Below are 15,792 nucleotides of genomic sequence, written 5' to 3'. Positions count from 1 at the left end.
TCATAATTATGACAATTAATTCAAATGTAAACCTGTCATAACTGGAGACAACAAAAAGAGGAAACCATTCCAGTTCCTAATGGATAATTCTGAATGGCTGGAGAACTGACCATCATAGTTATCCTGGCTTACGACAGCACAGAGATGGGATATCAGACTTTCAAATATAGAGGAGGAAGTAGGTCAATGATGGTGCATCTTTTCGGCACTGCGTGCCCAAAAAGTCACACGGAAATGTTGTGTGCATGCCTGTGCGCCCACTCATCGGGACCATGCTCCGGAAAAAGCAGAACCGGGTTCTAGCATGCATGCACGGCCTTCAATCAGCTGGCTGGTGTGCATGCACAGGCCGGTTTTTGACACTGTCATGTGTATGAAGGGATCACGCTCCAGAAAAAGAAAAGTTCCGGGTTCTGGTGTGCATACAACCCGACAATCAGCTGACCGGCACGCATGCACATACCAGTTTTCAGCATTGCCATGCACACAAAGGACAGCTGATCATCATATGCGCATGTGCACCAGAGACCCAGAAGTCAAACAGGCAGGGCCACGCGTGCCGAGCAACATGGCTTTGCGTGCCACTTTGGGCATGCATGCCATAGGTTCACCATCACAGAAGTAGGTCTTGCATTTGCCACTCCAGAGGGCAGGAATAGCACCAATGCATCAAAGCCATAGGGACGAAAAATCAGGTTACAGTAGTTAGACGGAATTGCTTCCTAATAACCCTACTAAGTGTCATCATAGAATGCCTGATGAAGTGAAATATTTCCCTTATTAGAGGTCGTTAAACAGAGGCTGGGTAGCCGTCCGTCTGAAATGCTTTAAGAGAGATTTGTACTAGATTTCCTCGGAGGGACCTTTCAATTGTATGATTTTGTAAAAAGGAAGAGCTGCACTAGCTGTGCTTGAACATGTGAGAAAGCAGGTCAGGATTCAGGTAGCATAGCAAAGATGGGATAAGCAGCCAGGGATTTTCCCCTTACCTTTTTCATTAACCACAGGCAACGCCGAGACTCTGCGGTCCACAAAAATCTCCAGAGCTGTATAGACAGGAGCTGAGTCTACCACTAGAGCAATGTCACGAAAGGTACCAATGCCCAGTTCCTGGATGGTTTTCTGCAGGAAGCGTGGCTTTGGAAGCATGGCTCCCTGCAAGGAGAAAAAGAGAGGATTATTGTGGAAGCGAGCTCCATCCTTCTTTGCTCACAATGGAGCAGTGGTGAAATTCTTTTTTTTTTTACTACCGGCTCTGTGGGCATGGCTTGGTGGGTGTGGCAAGGGATGGTTACTGCAAAATCCCCATTCCCTCCTGATCAATTTCGTTGTATTTAAGTATAATGACAATAAAGATTATACTTATACTTATCAGCTGGGACTCTGGAGGCAGAGAACAGATGGGGATGGGGCCAGCCAGAGGTGGTATTTGCCACTTCTCCGAACTACTCAAAAAAAAATTTGAGCTCAACCCAAGACAAACTTTTCTCTCAACTTTTTAAAAGCACCGTGAGCGTTGACAGTGCAGGTTGACAAACAAACCCTTAAGGAAACAATTCAGTAGAGTCATCACACTGCAGCAGCACTTTGGGCTTCCTAGGCCTTCCCAGCACTCACAAAGATATGCAGAAATTTGAGGATACGCTTGTGGGTCAGGATGTGCAGGACGTTCCCCGAGATGGGATCAATCACAGGCAGCCGGTGGATCTTATTCTTAATCAAGGAATAAACTGCATCAAAGAGGCTAGGAGAGGGAGAAAGGAGAGACGTGAAAAGGCCTTGTGATGTTCCTAGGGATGGACTTGGAAACCTCTTCTGTTGCTGTTTCTGTTGCTCCCCTCTGGGAGGAGGTTTCAAAGTATTTCTAGCAGGCCTTGCAGATTCTCTAACAGCTCTTTTCCCTATTCCATCCATCTGGTAAACTCACAAGATTCGTTTCTCTCGCCATGTGTATATACATCTGAACTAGACTGTGTTGTTTCTCTGTGTCGTATAACATATGTGGGCACATGAATAATTTTGTATTTATTTATTTATCCTGTCATGTTTATGTTTATATTAAAGGTGGAGACCAGGGGTGGAATTCAGCCAGTTCGGACTGGCTTAGGTTAACCGGATGCTAATTTTGTTTGTTTGTTTGGATTTATATGCCACCCTTCTCCAAAAGGACTCAAGGCGGCGTACAACATTAAAAAAACACACATCCCAAAAGTTAAAAAAAAATTAAATACATATCCAAAAAACAAACCGAATTTAAAAGACAATACATTTAAAATAAGTTAAAATTAACAGGCCAGGCCAGATGTAATTTTACATCTGGTTCGCTGAACCAGTAGTTGCAAGGATTGGCTGGTCCCACCCGCCCCTCCCCACCTCTCCCCGGGTCTCTATGCAGCCAGTTTTGGATGCCAGTTAAATGCAGGGTCCGCGTGAAGACTCTGGGAGGGTGAACAACGGGCTTCCCGGAAGTCCAGAAACGAGCCTGTTTCTGGTCTCTGGAGGGCCTCTGAAGCCCGGGGAAGGCCGTTTTTGCCCACCCAGAGGCTCAAGGAAAGCCTCCGAAACCCAGGGAGTGCAAAAACACCCTACCTACCATGGTGCAGGAGGCCACACCCACCATGGCCACTTCCTCCCAGCAACTGGGCAGAGAACCGGTTGCTAAAATTTTTGAATCCCACCCCTGGTGGCGACCCTTTGAGAGTTATATGCAACACAATTTCATTTTAATATATACTGATTAATGTACATTCAAAGTGACAATAAAGTTATTCTAAGTTCTAAGTCTAAGTCCCCATCACTGGACAGTCTCCTCCAGGGCATTCAGGAGCATGGACAAACTTGCTTCAAAATGGAAGGAATATGTGAAGGAATATAGCAGAGTTATTGAAAGAGGCTTGGAGTACAGCAACCATTCATTTTTAACAACCGTTCGAAGTTGCAACTGCTGTGAAAAAAGTGACATTTAATTCCCCTCCTAATGTTGACTGTCACAGCATCCCCATGGCCACATCATCAAAATTTGGGTACTTAACAACCGGAATGTATTTACAATGTCACATCATCCTTGGGTCATGAGATCACCATTAGTGACCTTCGAGCTGGCTTCCAACAAGCAAAGTTAACAGGGGAGGTCAGATTTACTTAATAACTACATGATCCACTTAATAACTATGGCAAAAAAATATCGTAAAAAATCTGGGTGAAATTCATTTAACGATCACCTTGCTCAGCATTGGAAATTCTGGTTCCAGCTGCGGTAGTAAGTCAAGGACTTCAACTAGGCAGAAATACTGGTAAGTGGTTTTTTTGGTTAAGAGATGATTGGCAAAACATCTATGTTTTTTCTGCCTCTTATCAGCTGATAAAATTATCAGAGATTCCATTAGGGTGTCTCTGGCTCCCCTTGGGGTGGGGGGGAGGGTCAGATATCCCACTTTATCAGACTTCTCTCTGATTTCTCTTTGACAGCAGCCACAAAATGACAAGGGTTTTGTGCTTTGTGGCAGAGTGAAGTTTTTTGCTTCAGATGGTGCAGTGGTGAAATTCAAATTTTTTCTATAGGTTCTGTGGGCATGGCTTGGTGGGCATGGCAGGGGAAGGATACTGCAAAATCTCCATTCCCTCCTCACTCCTGGGGGAGGGATATTGCACAATCTCCATTCCCACCCCACTCTGGGGCCAGCCAGAGGTGGCATTTGCCGATTCTCCAAACTACTCAAAATTTCCATTACCGCTTCTCCAGAACTGGTCAGAACCTGCTGAATTTCACCCCTGAGATGGTGGGAATGAAACTTGACAACTCTCTTACAAAAAAAGGATGTTTTTCTGCTCTTGCCTATGTGGGAAATACTGGACTTACCTGTGGTTTGGAGAAATGTGCACCAAAGGCTTGAAGGAACCCTGCAAATACACCTCTGGAGAGAAAGGGAGACAGAAGGATAGCATATAAATGCAGTTGATAATGTAATAAGAGCAGATTCTATTCTGTCAACAATACAAGCTGAATTTGCCAGATTACCTTAGTTTATCTGCAGTAGAATTTCAAAAAACAATTTAGGATGATAACAGACCAGCACTAGTAGCCTGTATAAACTTGGGAAAATAACAAAAACGAGACTGTAAGGCCAGCATAGAAAAAGTGAAAGAAGGGTGTAGGTATAGAATGAAACTAATAGCAATAGCACTTAGATTTATATACTGCTTCACAGTGCTTTACAGCCCTCTCTAAGTGGTTTAGAGAGTCAGCATATTGCCCCCAACAATCTGGGTCCTCATTTTACCCACCTCAGAAGGATGGAAGGCTAAGTCAACCTTGAGCCAGTGAAAACAGAACAAATAATCATCATCAGTACATAGTCAAATAATACCTACCATTGGCTTAGTAAAAAATATTGGACAATTAGACAATTTAAAACTGAATTTAAAGAATGGTTTTAATTTAATAGTAATGCATGTAAATAGACATAAATGTAACATTCACATACCGTATGTGATGATGTTAACTAATGTTTTAAAAAAAGTTAAACTGCATTTATAATATTCAATTTGTCTGAAGGATATGCCACTTACCTCTCCAAGTTTCAATTTTGTGCCCCTCAATCTCGTATATCTGGACCTGGAACAAAGTAATAGTAGTGAATAGGACAGATGCCATTGCTGATCGTGTGAGTTTACAATCACTACTACTATCACTACTTGCTTCCAGAAGTTGTGAAGGCTCCAACACTGGACGTTTTTAAGAAGATGTTACATATCCATTTGTCTGAAGTGGTGTAGGGTTTCCTGCCTAAGCAGGTTGGATTAGAAGACCTTCAAGGTCCCTTCCAACTTTCGTATTCTAAATACCTTCTAAAGCTTGTGGGGGGAGGACTCAGAGCTTACCTACTGTTTAGTATGGGAAAAACACAGGTAGATGTATCTTTCAAAAATTTCACCAGAATTTAGATGATCTTTCTAGACAAGGTAAATCTGAGCTGCATAATTTTTAAAATGTGATTTAAAAAAAAACTCAGTGGCTTTGTAGTTTTGGGATAGACTGTGAATAAATTTACAGCAAGAAGAATTCTCTGTAATGGGAATCACCTTTGCTAAACTTTAGACTTATTTCACAATTCTGCAGGACAAGAAACTGGATGATAGTGAGAAGGAGCAAATTATATCACCAAACACCCCTCATTTCCAAGGTTTTGTTTTTCAGCTCCAAAAATGCTGACATTGGCGTGAACAACAATTGAAGCAAGGCTTAATTTGAAGACAGACTTGTTATTCACTAGTAAGTTACTAATATATAAAAAAGCTGAAGATATTCATATTTTACAGTTCTTTTTGGTAAACCATCTTTGTTCTATATTTTTATATAAAACCTTTCCCCAGCCATTGAAGCAAGATTCAAAAGCAAACACACTTTCCTAATTTACAGTGCTTATTGGATTTTTAGTGAACCTGGGGTCAATTGGATTACTTGTGGCTAATAAAAACCCATGACATTTGATGGCAACTCAGCAGAAACAAATTGAGAATAGAATTTTGTGGAGGCTCTGAATTAGGACAGAGCTGGCTGGAACCTACCCAATTTGTTCTGGCTATATTAATAACTATTCCAAAGAAATCACATTCTCTGCTCTATATGACCTGGGTTTCAGCCTAACACTTTGTGGGAAAGTTCACTGAAAAAAATTGAAAAAGACATAATAAAAAGATGCTTTTGAGTGCCAAATATTTGATGGCTGTCTCATAATGTGCATTTGCTTTCTGTTTCTTCAAGTGGTCTGACCAAAAATTTCAAATTGTAAAATATGTATTTCAGAATATTTAAAGCATAAATATTAAACTCCTCAAAAGTATAAGTTACTTAAAACACATTTTTGTGAACAAGATAGACCCTAATTTTTTAAAGCCAGCCATTCAATGAGCACTTATATGGAAGTGAGATGGATTGGATAACCTTAAAAAGTCCCTTATTGTTCCCTTGAACAAGAACCCAACAGTGTAACTTCACATTGCTTTTAGAAATGGCTCTATGGCTAGTTGATATGAAAAGACAAAATATGTTGACTCTCACTAAACATGTTGAGTAGACATGTGTTATATAATTATAAAATTTTCTGCAAAATTCTGTTTAGGAACACTTCAGATTTTTCCAAAACGTTTATTTTTAAACACACTAATATTTCAGTTGCATTTACCATGTCAATGAATATTTATTTTAAAAGTTGCTCACAGGCCAATGAAAAACAATTTGTGGTGTGTCCATATTCTTGGTTTCCATTTTAAAACTTTTGTTGTTCACCTACCCATTTTTCCAGCTGAAAGGCTCAACTCTTAGAGTCCCAAATCTGGAACAGCTCATGCCTGCAACTTAATTTTGGGTGGTTCTCCCAATTTGTTTCCTCTCTTCTTCTCTCCAGTGCCCTGAACGAAACTGTCTAAAGCCACTTTGCTCCAGATTTGAGAAGATGTTAAGGTACTGGAAAACTCACCAGAGGAGATTGATAATAGCGATGTAAGATATTAATAAAATCAGTGATGGTCAGCATACCTGCAGGAGAGGGAGTAAGAGAAAGAATGAATGGCACTTATACACACCCAGAGTTTGCAGGAAATGGGCTGCAGGCTACAATCTACAGCAACTAACAGAACTTACATTACATGTGGCTTCTTATAGTCAGTTATGCCTCCTTCCCTTGCTGATTTCCACATCTCTACACTCCTAGTAATTTACCTCTTCCTGCTGGGGGAAGAGTTTGAATGATCTAACCAGGGGTATGTTAGAGCTCACAGGTTACAAGTTGCCTAAGGAACCCATGACTGAAATTTGGAAGCAAAACATAAATTTGGCTATTTCTTATTTCTACTTAAATAAAATAAATGTATCCAGTTTCTTCTAGGCTTGACAGACCTAGTTTGCTAAGCAAGCATCTTGCTTCCTTTCCATCCTCCAGTTTTGTAAATACAACGTTTGCAATCTTTTAAGAGTGTGTGTGTATTTGTGTGTGTTTAAAACGTTGCTTGCTCCTACCTTAACTGAAACAGGCACCAATGCATGCGGCAACAGAACGGACCCAAAGTGTTAAAATTGATATTTTAAAGGCTTAAAGGTGCAATTTGAGGTATTGGTGATTGCCTTTAAAGTCCTTCATGGCATGGGTTCAGGTTACTTGAAGGACCGTATCGCCCCACTGGGATTGACCAGTACCACTCGTGTTGGCAGAGGAGGAATGCTGCGGCTCCCGTCAGCCTGATTATTCCAGCTGGTGGGGTCCAGAAGGAAGGCCTTCTCTGCTGTTGCGCCTGCCCTCTGGAACATCTTGCCCCCCACCTCCCCATGAGACGTTTGCCCGAAACCTATTATATTTTCATAAGGGCCTAACAACGTGGCTCTGCTGGTTTAATGAAAAGGGTGACATGATAGCAGTGTTCTGATATCTCAGGGGCCGCCACAGAGAAGAAGGAGTCAAACTATTCTCCAAAGCACCTGAGGATAGGACAAGAAGCAATGGGTGGAAACTAATCAAGGAGAGAAGCAACTTAGAACTGAGGAGAAACTTCCTGACAGTTATAACAATTAATCAGTGGAACAGCTTGCCTCCAGAAGTTGTGAATGCTCCAATACTGGAGGTTTTTGAGGAGATGTTGGATAACCATTTGTCTGAAGTGGTGTAGAATTTCCTGCCTAAGCAGGGGGTTGGACTAGAAGACCTTCAAGGTCCCTTCCAACTCTGCTATTCTATTCTAAAGATGGGTAGCCAGTAAATATTATACATAATAATAATAATAAAATAAATAATAAAATAATGACATTTTATAAATAAAATTATCCACAAGTTTTCAGTAAGGTGAAATTATGATGTGATTTGTAGCCTCCTCAAAGGAAATTGCTACAATGAAAGTAAGCATCGAAAATAGCCTGCTCCAGTTCCAGGAAAATGTGCCCAAATATGTCCATAGCCAGTTCCTATACACCATAATCATTTACCTCCTAGGGAAGACAGAATTATTCTTTTTTCAAATATGACTACGAATAGCAGCATCCTATGTGTTTGATTTCATGCTGGATTTACTGAGGGGATTTCTGCACGTTGTCTTACATGAGGTCAATACTGCCAGAGCTGCCTCTAAAAGAAAAAAGCATTTGTGCCGGGAAGGCGTGTAATCTCTCTGGCAGCCATAGCACAAATAATCCCAGTGATGAAGAGCCCAGCAGCCAGATGGGTAGGGGTGGTTCTGCAGCAGGCCAACTATTGCTGAAGAGATCACTGACCTCTGAAGGTTCCTTCTCCATAAACTATGGATTATGTGGATGAGTGATCTGATGCCAGCTTAAGAAGGAAAACACTATGTTCATGCCTGGCCGTTTTAACAACTTTGATCTGTCACTGCAGCAGGCTGGCCGTGAAGTGAAGGTCCATTGTGAGGGCATGTTCTTGGCAAGCATTTCAAGCAGGACTTATGGATGAACCTTAAAAATGTCTGCATGCATCAAATTCTGCCTCTTTGACTCTCCTTAATATAGCTTGAGATGGGTGGCAATCCCAATTCTCCTCTCCACCTTTACCATGCCCAGCTGTTGCTGCGTTCAACCTCTGCTGTTCATCCAGTTGCATCACTTACCCACAAAGCACTGCTGCTTGCTGTCCCAAAGTGGAGCGGCTCGTACCCCGTTAGCCACCAAGGCCAAGAACGCCTTTTTAATCTGGGACAAGAGACAGAAACCAGGTTCACTGGGGTTGTATTCTGTGCCCCACCCTGCACCCTGGGTTCGTAGGGAATAACTGAATTAACCTTGCACAAGGGACAAGGAAAGACCTACTCCAGGGATTGATTCTTTATTCTGCATTTCTTTGCTTTGATAATATAATAGAAGATGTAGTTAGGGAAAGAGGGATCATCTCACTAAAACTGGTAAAGTGGTCACCTTCTGGTCAAGTCAAGGAATTCTCATGCACAACAATCATCAGGAACAGCTATACTCTTGTGAACCAGCTATGCCATTGTTTTACAGCTTTTGCTCACATCAAATTAACCCAATGCTGGTCAAGTTGACGGGCAATATGTAAATATGCTCAAATTGATTCTTTGCAGAATAATTTCCAGTGAGCCTGAGATTGTAACAAAGATGGTGGCTACATTTGGTCTCTTTATAACAATGTTCTCATGTGCAATCTTTCCTTTCCCAATGTGAATGAGGAACAAGTTTTGCAGCAGCATAAAAAAAGAGAGATGTAACCAGGATGGCAGAAGCCCGCCATTTTGTCATCCTAGCTACCTAAACACTAGTGCAATACACCTTTGTGGATGTGTTTGAAACTATTCAGAAGCTATAGATGGTTCAAAATGCAGTTACTTGTCTGGTTATACTTGATGTACCCATGTGGCACCACTATTGCAAGAGCTGCATTGATTGTTGGGAAGCTTCTGGGTGCAATTCAAGGTGCTGCTTATAACATACAAAGCTTTCTGATTATTTAAGAGGGCACTTGCTTTTGAGTAGAATACAGCCTTGTGGAAAATGCTGAAGGGTAGAGCATTCTGCAAGGGTATCAACAAGAGAAAGCCATAAACATCCCTTCTCTCTTATGGCTCCCCATCCCCTAGGAACATGTTCAGAGACAAAGATGACTCTGTCATTGATATTTCAGAAAGTGGACAAGGCCTGGCTCTTCCATAAGACCTTTGGGAATAGAATGGAAGTGTGAATATACAGCAGCTACTCCCAACGTTAAAAAGAGGGTGAACCTTTCTACCATTTGATAAGGCATATTTTTAAACCTAATTTCCATTAAAGCATTGTTAGACACTTAAAGAATATTTGAACCAAAGTAGCATAGAAACTCAAGTAAGTAAATAAAGAAATGTCTCTCAGCAGACTCAGACATCAATAGAATCAAGATAGCAATACTCCCTCCTCAGTCCCTCCTCAAATGACTACATGGTTCACAAAACCCCCGTATTCTCCTTACCTGCAGAGTGGTCTCAAACACAACCAGTTTGGAACTGGTGGGAATAGCATCATAACAGCGATGACTCCGCATGAACTGCATGTAGATTTCAGCATCTGGGCCCAGGAAGTCAATATCAGGACCAAACCCAAGAATTTCACAGTCAAGGGAAATGACATCATCATCATCTTCCTGTTTGCCCTTTTCGAGCTTTGTGCCCTCTGATGTTACTCCTGTGATGGGACCTAGGACGGTGCCTTTCTTAAACTGACCCGTATCTTCTGAAATCCGTGTGCTTGCTGCGGTATTCCAATCCTTAATCCTACCATGGGACATCATGTCATGGCCTGCTCCACCGTTGCTGTGAGCTGTGTCCAACTCTTTGGTCTCTGAATGGGTTGACTTGAAATCCAATTCACCAGCAATGGCATCTGCAGCTGTCACTCTGCCAATGTGTGTTGCAGTCTCAGCATCAAGCACAGTTGGCTCTGGATCCCACCTCTCAGTTCTGCCATCTGCCACTACATTTGTCATAATCAAGTTCACTTCTTTGTCACTGGCAGTCAAATCCTTGGCTTTCTGTACAACAACATTGGCTTTCAAAGCAGATTTCTCAATGTCCAGAGACAAGGCGGGGCCTAGTGGGCAAGCATAGCATTGTAAATCTAAACATTTAAAAATATTTGACAAATGAAAACAAGTCATGCTGCCCTTTTGAACCAAGCTAATGTTCCCTCCGCCTCATTAAGTCTACAGCTATGATGTTTATTCATATAAAGCTGCAAGCATGCATATGCTGGGCTGAAATTAATTGTGCAAAGAAACAAACCTTGTCTTGCAGCAATTATTATACTGACCTTCACTCACTTATGTATTCCACCTGACCATACTCATATTAGCACTCACTTCATTAGAATAAGCACTCACTCCATTTATTATTATGGTTTGTCCCAGAGTCATTCAGATGTTCAGAATGGATTTGGCGTTTTTATCTGCCTATTGAGCCCTTCCCAAAGACCTGGGTGTTGCAGATATTGTTGAAGCATATAAGATGTTCCGAGTAAATCTGTCTTTTGCAATTGACTGATGATTGACCATACTGATGGTGTTCAAATGGTGCTCCAATTATTTTGGGATTGCACCCAAGGTGCCTATTGCCAGTGGTGCAATTCAGCTGGTTCTATCCAGTTCGGGCGAATCGGTAGAGGTGGCGGTAGGAGGCTCCACCCACCCACCCGGACGTCATCATGTCTTTTTTTTGATGCTCTGCACATAGCGGAAGGTACTGCTGTATGTACCAGTTTGTACATCTGCAAACCGGTAGTGAAGGTAAGTTGATTTCACCCCTGCCTATTGCTTTTCTTTATTTTGCCACAGTTATACTATTTCTACTTGCAAGTCTCTGTATTTTGTAATCTTCTCCAGTTCCTTTGTTCTGCTGTTTCCAGGTAATGTCATGATTGTTATCATTTTTACAAATAACAGAAGACCATAGATGTACTGACATCAGATTGTCTGTAGGCATTCTCTTACTATAACAGGACAGCTATGGAATGTAGTAAGAAAACATCTTTTCACCAAAGGGAAGAAAGTTCATCTAATTGCGTCTAAAAATTGACAGCGAGGGAGCTGTATACTTATGAATACATGCCTATGAACAAACTTATTAAGTATTCCTTGGGGTACAATCATCTGTTCAGTGATTGTTCAGAGTTACGATGGCCCTGAACAATGATACTTATGATGGGTCCTCATTGCTCCGGCCATCGCAGCATCTCCACAGAGACATGATTGCAATCCAATGTTCAGCGCCCAGATCAGGATGATGATATTGCAGCAAACAGTGGTTATGTGATCACAATTTCCAATGCTAGCTTCCCATAAGCAAAGTCAATGCAGAAGCAGCAGAAAATTGAAAGTCAGAGTCACATGAGGTCCTCCTTTAACAATCTATATAGTCCTCATTTTATGATGGCCACTGGGATTGCTAGAATTGTCGTTGCTAAGCAATGTGGTCACATGATGTTGCACTTTATGACATCACTTAGTCGCAGCAATTTCAGTCCCAACTGCTGTCATAAATGGAGGACTAGCTGTAAAATCTTCACTGAATACTCTCATAACTACCCGGTGAGATAGGGCACCATTATTCCTCTTCGACAGAAAGAAAACAGAAGCTGCTAAATACTTCAATTTGGCCAATGTTAGCCAAGAAACTTAAATCTGAACTTGAATTTTGAATCCAATGAAGGTCAAATGCCACTTGATTTATTTGGAGTGTGATTAAGCAGCAACAAAGTCAAATTTCCTATATGAAAACTACAAGATTATTTGAGATGGGGGGAGATAAGCATCTGGATATTAGGGAGATCAAGAGAGCAGTATTAAGCTAAAAAGAAAACATCCTTGCTACATGGGGCTGCCACATAGTGCTAAATAGTGGATACTCTACATAATATGATCAGCAGTTTTAGAAGACCTCCAAAGCAGCATAGGAATAGAGGAAATGTTACATAAAGACATGCGTAGTAAGCTACCGTGATCTCAGTAGCTGGTTATCTCGGATACCTATGAGCTCACCTAATTAGCAGAACCAGATGTGGGAAGAGAGGAAAGGTTACATACAGACATGAGCATTAGACGGCCATGATCTCAGTGGCCTTTACCTTTTAACCTATGATCTCACCTAGCAGAGACAGGCCGTACCAGGGAGATATGTGAAGCCTCTACTCTGACTTAAGGATTGACAAGTAAAATGTACCAATAAGATGCTGTTGCTACCCCTGCTTTGCCTTGCTTGTTAAAACTGTATAAAAGCCAAATAAACTCTGCGTAAGGCAGACAGACATTTTGGACACCACTGCTTGATGGATTTCTGACACCTACAAAGCAGCCAATTAATATCCAGTTAATATTCCCTGACACAAATGCCTTCAATTAGCATCAGTTGAGTTGAAAGTGATCACTCCATCAATGGACAAATCCAGGACACTACTCACCTGTTTCTTCCTGATGTTGGAGGCCATTGTTCAATGATGGCACCTGACGGACCAAAGAGAAAAGGACAGAGTTAAACAGGGGTTTGTTACATATATGCAGGAAATCTACATGATGAGAGGACATCTTATTTTTTCACCCAGGTATGAAACCAATCCAAGTTAAATAGTAATAGGATTTTTTTTAAAAAAAGTATCACCCCTTCTTTATTTTGCAAATAAGCCTTTCGGATATTTCCTTACCAGTTGCATGACTCTATTTCCTCCATCACACTTAAGGAAATATTGAACACAGAGGAGAAGATGGAAGCTTAAATCTTGGACAGGTTGATAATAAATCCACCAAGAAGGACATAAGGCCACCAAGGCTAAGTTATGTATTCAAATCCTGAATACTTAAAGAATCCTTAAAAAAAGGTGTGTGTGTGTGTGTGTGTGTGTGTGTGGAGAGAGAGAGAGAGAGAGAGAGAGAGAGACTACAACTTTGGGCCCACAGGGCCTTGAGAAAAGTTCCTTCCCCAAAGATCTGATCCCAAGGCTCCCTCCAGAAGTGGGCATCATTTTGGATGTAGCTGGCCATAATGAACTATCTGTCCATAGATCATCTTTGGGAAGGAGATCCAGCCAATCCACCCCTCAGCCTCCTTGTACATAGAGTACGGAGACTACACAGTAGACTTTTCAGAGCATCCACAATTCATTGCGGCCACTCCGAAAATGGCACCTGCTTTCAGGACAGCATGACAGGACTCCTGTCTAAGGAAGGCAGCATAACAGAGTGGCTGTTTATCAAAGAAGGTCTACAGAAAAGCTAAGTGGACCAAGTAATGATGGGGATGTGGAGGAGGAGGTGGAACCCAGCAGGGCGGGGAAGTAGGCCCAAGGTCTGGAGGGACCCAGAGTGTCAGAAAGGGGGTAAAGTTAGGTGGGGGCAGGGATGCTGCCCTGTTCCTACAGCCGGTCATAAAGCCAGGCAGATTACCAAGGGTCTGGATTTTATTCACTTGCCCACAGGGACGTTACAACAGTCATAGCTTTGGACAAGGGTCACAAGTCTCTCTGTTCAGCACTGTCATAATTTTAAACAGTTGCTGTAACAGGAATGGGATTCAGGTGCTAAGTTAACCTGTCTTTATTTAGGCAGCAATGAAATGATTAAACTAGTAGTTGATCAATCTGCTAGTTCAACCAGTTTTAAAGTATTGTGATAAGTCATTGGCCAAAGTCACTCAAATGTGCAGACCTACATTAAAAGTGATAATTTTGGATAAATTTGCTCCCGGAGTTATTTATTAAATATATATATATATATATATATGAGATATAGAAATATATTTCTGAGATAAGAGCGTGCTTGATGCTACACAATTGTTTAAAAATGTTTCATTATTTCTAGTGCTGTTAAAGGGCACAAGAACTTCCATTATTATATTAGACTAGGCTGAAATATAAAACCCACCAGTTAAGAAGCACCTGGAATATAAAATTCTTTAAACGTACCAAGAACTTCTACTATCTTTGAGTCAACAGAAAACAGTACCTAAATGAAATTTGCTCTCTTGGCTAACACCTGTTTTGCCATTATTCCTTGGGCTTCCCTCCAAGGCATTGGGTGATGGTGCCTAACAGATTTTACACCTTGAGGCCATTCTTGGATAGAATTAGAAGAAAACTTCTTTTATTTGATTTTATATTGTACAGGAGTTCAAGGTGGTGTACCCTCTTTTTCTTTACAACAATCCTGTGAGGTTGGAACAAGTGTGGAAATGCCCCGTTGCTGGGCACATTGATTTGACTGATTGGACATATATGGCTTCTCATCTTCAGCTGCCACAACTCTGGGCAGTCCACAACAATAATAAAATCCACTAACACTCTGCCTGTCCCATCCCAGGCTTTACTGCTTAGATATTACATTCCAGTAGAGTCAATTCTACACCAGCCCCAGAAAAAGAGGCTGGGGGAGGTGGAGTAGAAAGAAAAGGAAGGGGAAGATATATCTAGAAATTTAAAAAAAGCCACAAAATCAGGCAGGGTTAGAAGGGAAAGGGGGGGGGATGCATCTCCAAAAATAAATACAGAAAGCAGGAAGGCGGTGGGGTGGGGGTGGGGGTAGAAAGGAAAGGGGGAAAGTTATGTGCACCCCATGAGAAAATTGACACGCAGAATCGGTATTAAGCTACAAGGTGTTTCAGTAGCGGCAAAGCTGAGGCACATTTGGGAAGCAGAGGTGGGGATTCAGAGGAGAAGTTCGCGTTGTGCAGTTGCTCCCTGTTGTACACAAATCTGCTTCAGGGCTGAACCTCGGCGACAGATTTGGGAGCTGAAGCTTGTAGCCTGGCAAGTCCTACGGCTATTAACCCTATCCTGGCCTTGCTCTCCGGGCAGCAGAAAGCGGCGGCAGAAAGTGGATGGCGATGTTGACGGCAGGATGTGCCCCGGGCCAGCAGACAGACAGACAGACAGTCAGTCAGACATAGACAGACGGATGTCATTTAGCGCGATCGCTGCGAATCCTTTCTCTGGGCGGGACGGGATCGATCCCAGAGCCGGCGACTTGCTGTTTGTGGGACTCAGCCCCACCGCCCGCCAGCGCCTTACCTGCTCCAAGGCCTGGGCCGCTGTCGCTTGCTCCATGCCGGCAGCTTCTATTTAGGGCTGCTGGCCCAGGCGGCTTTAGTATCACGTCTGCTGCGGGCGGGGAAGGGGGAAGAGAGGAGTGACAGGGCAGTGGTGCAAAGAATCGTCCTCAGCTGGAAGCCATTCTGTCCCGAGCCGAAGGCACCCGGCTCTTTCTCTTTTTAAAAAACGAAGATTCTCTTCCTCTATAGGTATTAGTCAGACATTCAGCAGGAAAT

At 42.2% G+C, this 15,792-nt stretch overlaps 1 protein-coding gene across 2 annotated transcripts in view; it reads right to left on the bottom strand.

Moving 5' to 3' along the window:
- The window catches only part of PRKAG3 (protein kinase AMP-activated non-catalytic subunit gamma 3), a 23,388-nt gene extending 7,596 nt beyond the window's left edge, over nucleotides 1-15,792 (bottom strand). For both annotated transcript variants that reach the window (XR_014173862.1, XM_081936154.1), the window contains exons 1-9: nucleotides 15,536-15,792; nucleotides 12,938-12,980; nucleotides 9,960-10,576; nucleotides 8,611-8,692; nucleotides 6,480-6,538; nucleotides 4,570-4,615; nucleotides 3,860-3,914; nucleotides 1,618-1,744; nucleotides 990-1,155 (exon numbers count right to left, since the gene is read on the bottom strand). Coding sequence is in view for 1 of the 2 variants with exons in the window: in XM_081936154.1 (XP_081792280.1) it covers nucleotides 990-1,155; nucleotides 1,618-1,744; nucleotides 3,860-3,914; nucleotides 4,570-4,615; nucleotides 6,480-6,538; nucleotides 8,611-8,692; nucleotides 9,960-10,576; nucleotides 12,938-12,980; nucleotides 15,536-15,571 (1,231 nt within the window). In the remaining variant the exon portion in view is untranslated. The remainder of the gene's footprint in view (nucleotides 1-989; nucleotides 1,156-1,617; nucleotides 1,745-3,859; nucleotides 3,915-4,569; nucleotides 4,616-6,479; nucleotides 6,539-8,610; nucleotides 8,693-9,959; nucleotides 10,577-12,937; nucleotides 12,981-15,535) is intronic.

The sequence above is a fragment of the Natrix helvetica genome (genome assembly GCF_964273705.1).
Source record: "Natrix helvetica genome assembly, chromosome: 1".
NCBI lineage: Eukaryota > Metazoa > Chordata > Lepidosauria > Squamata > Natricidae > Natrix > Natrix helvetica.
This window is presented reverse-complemented; position numbering and strand designations above follow the sequence as displayed.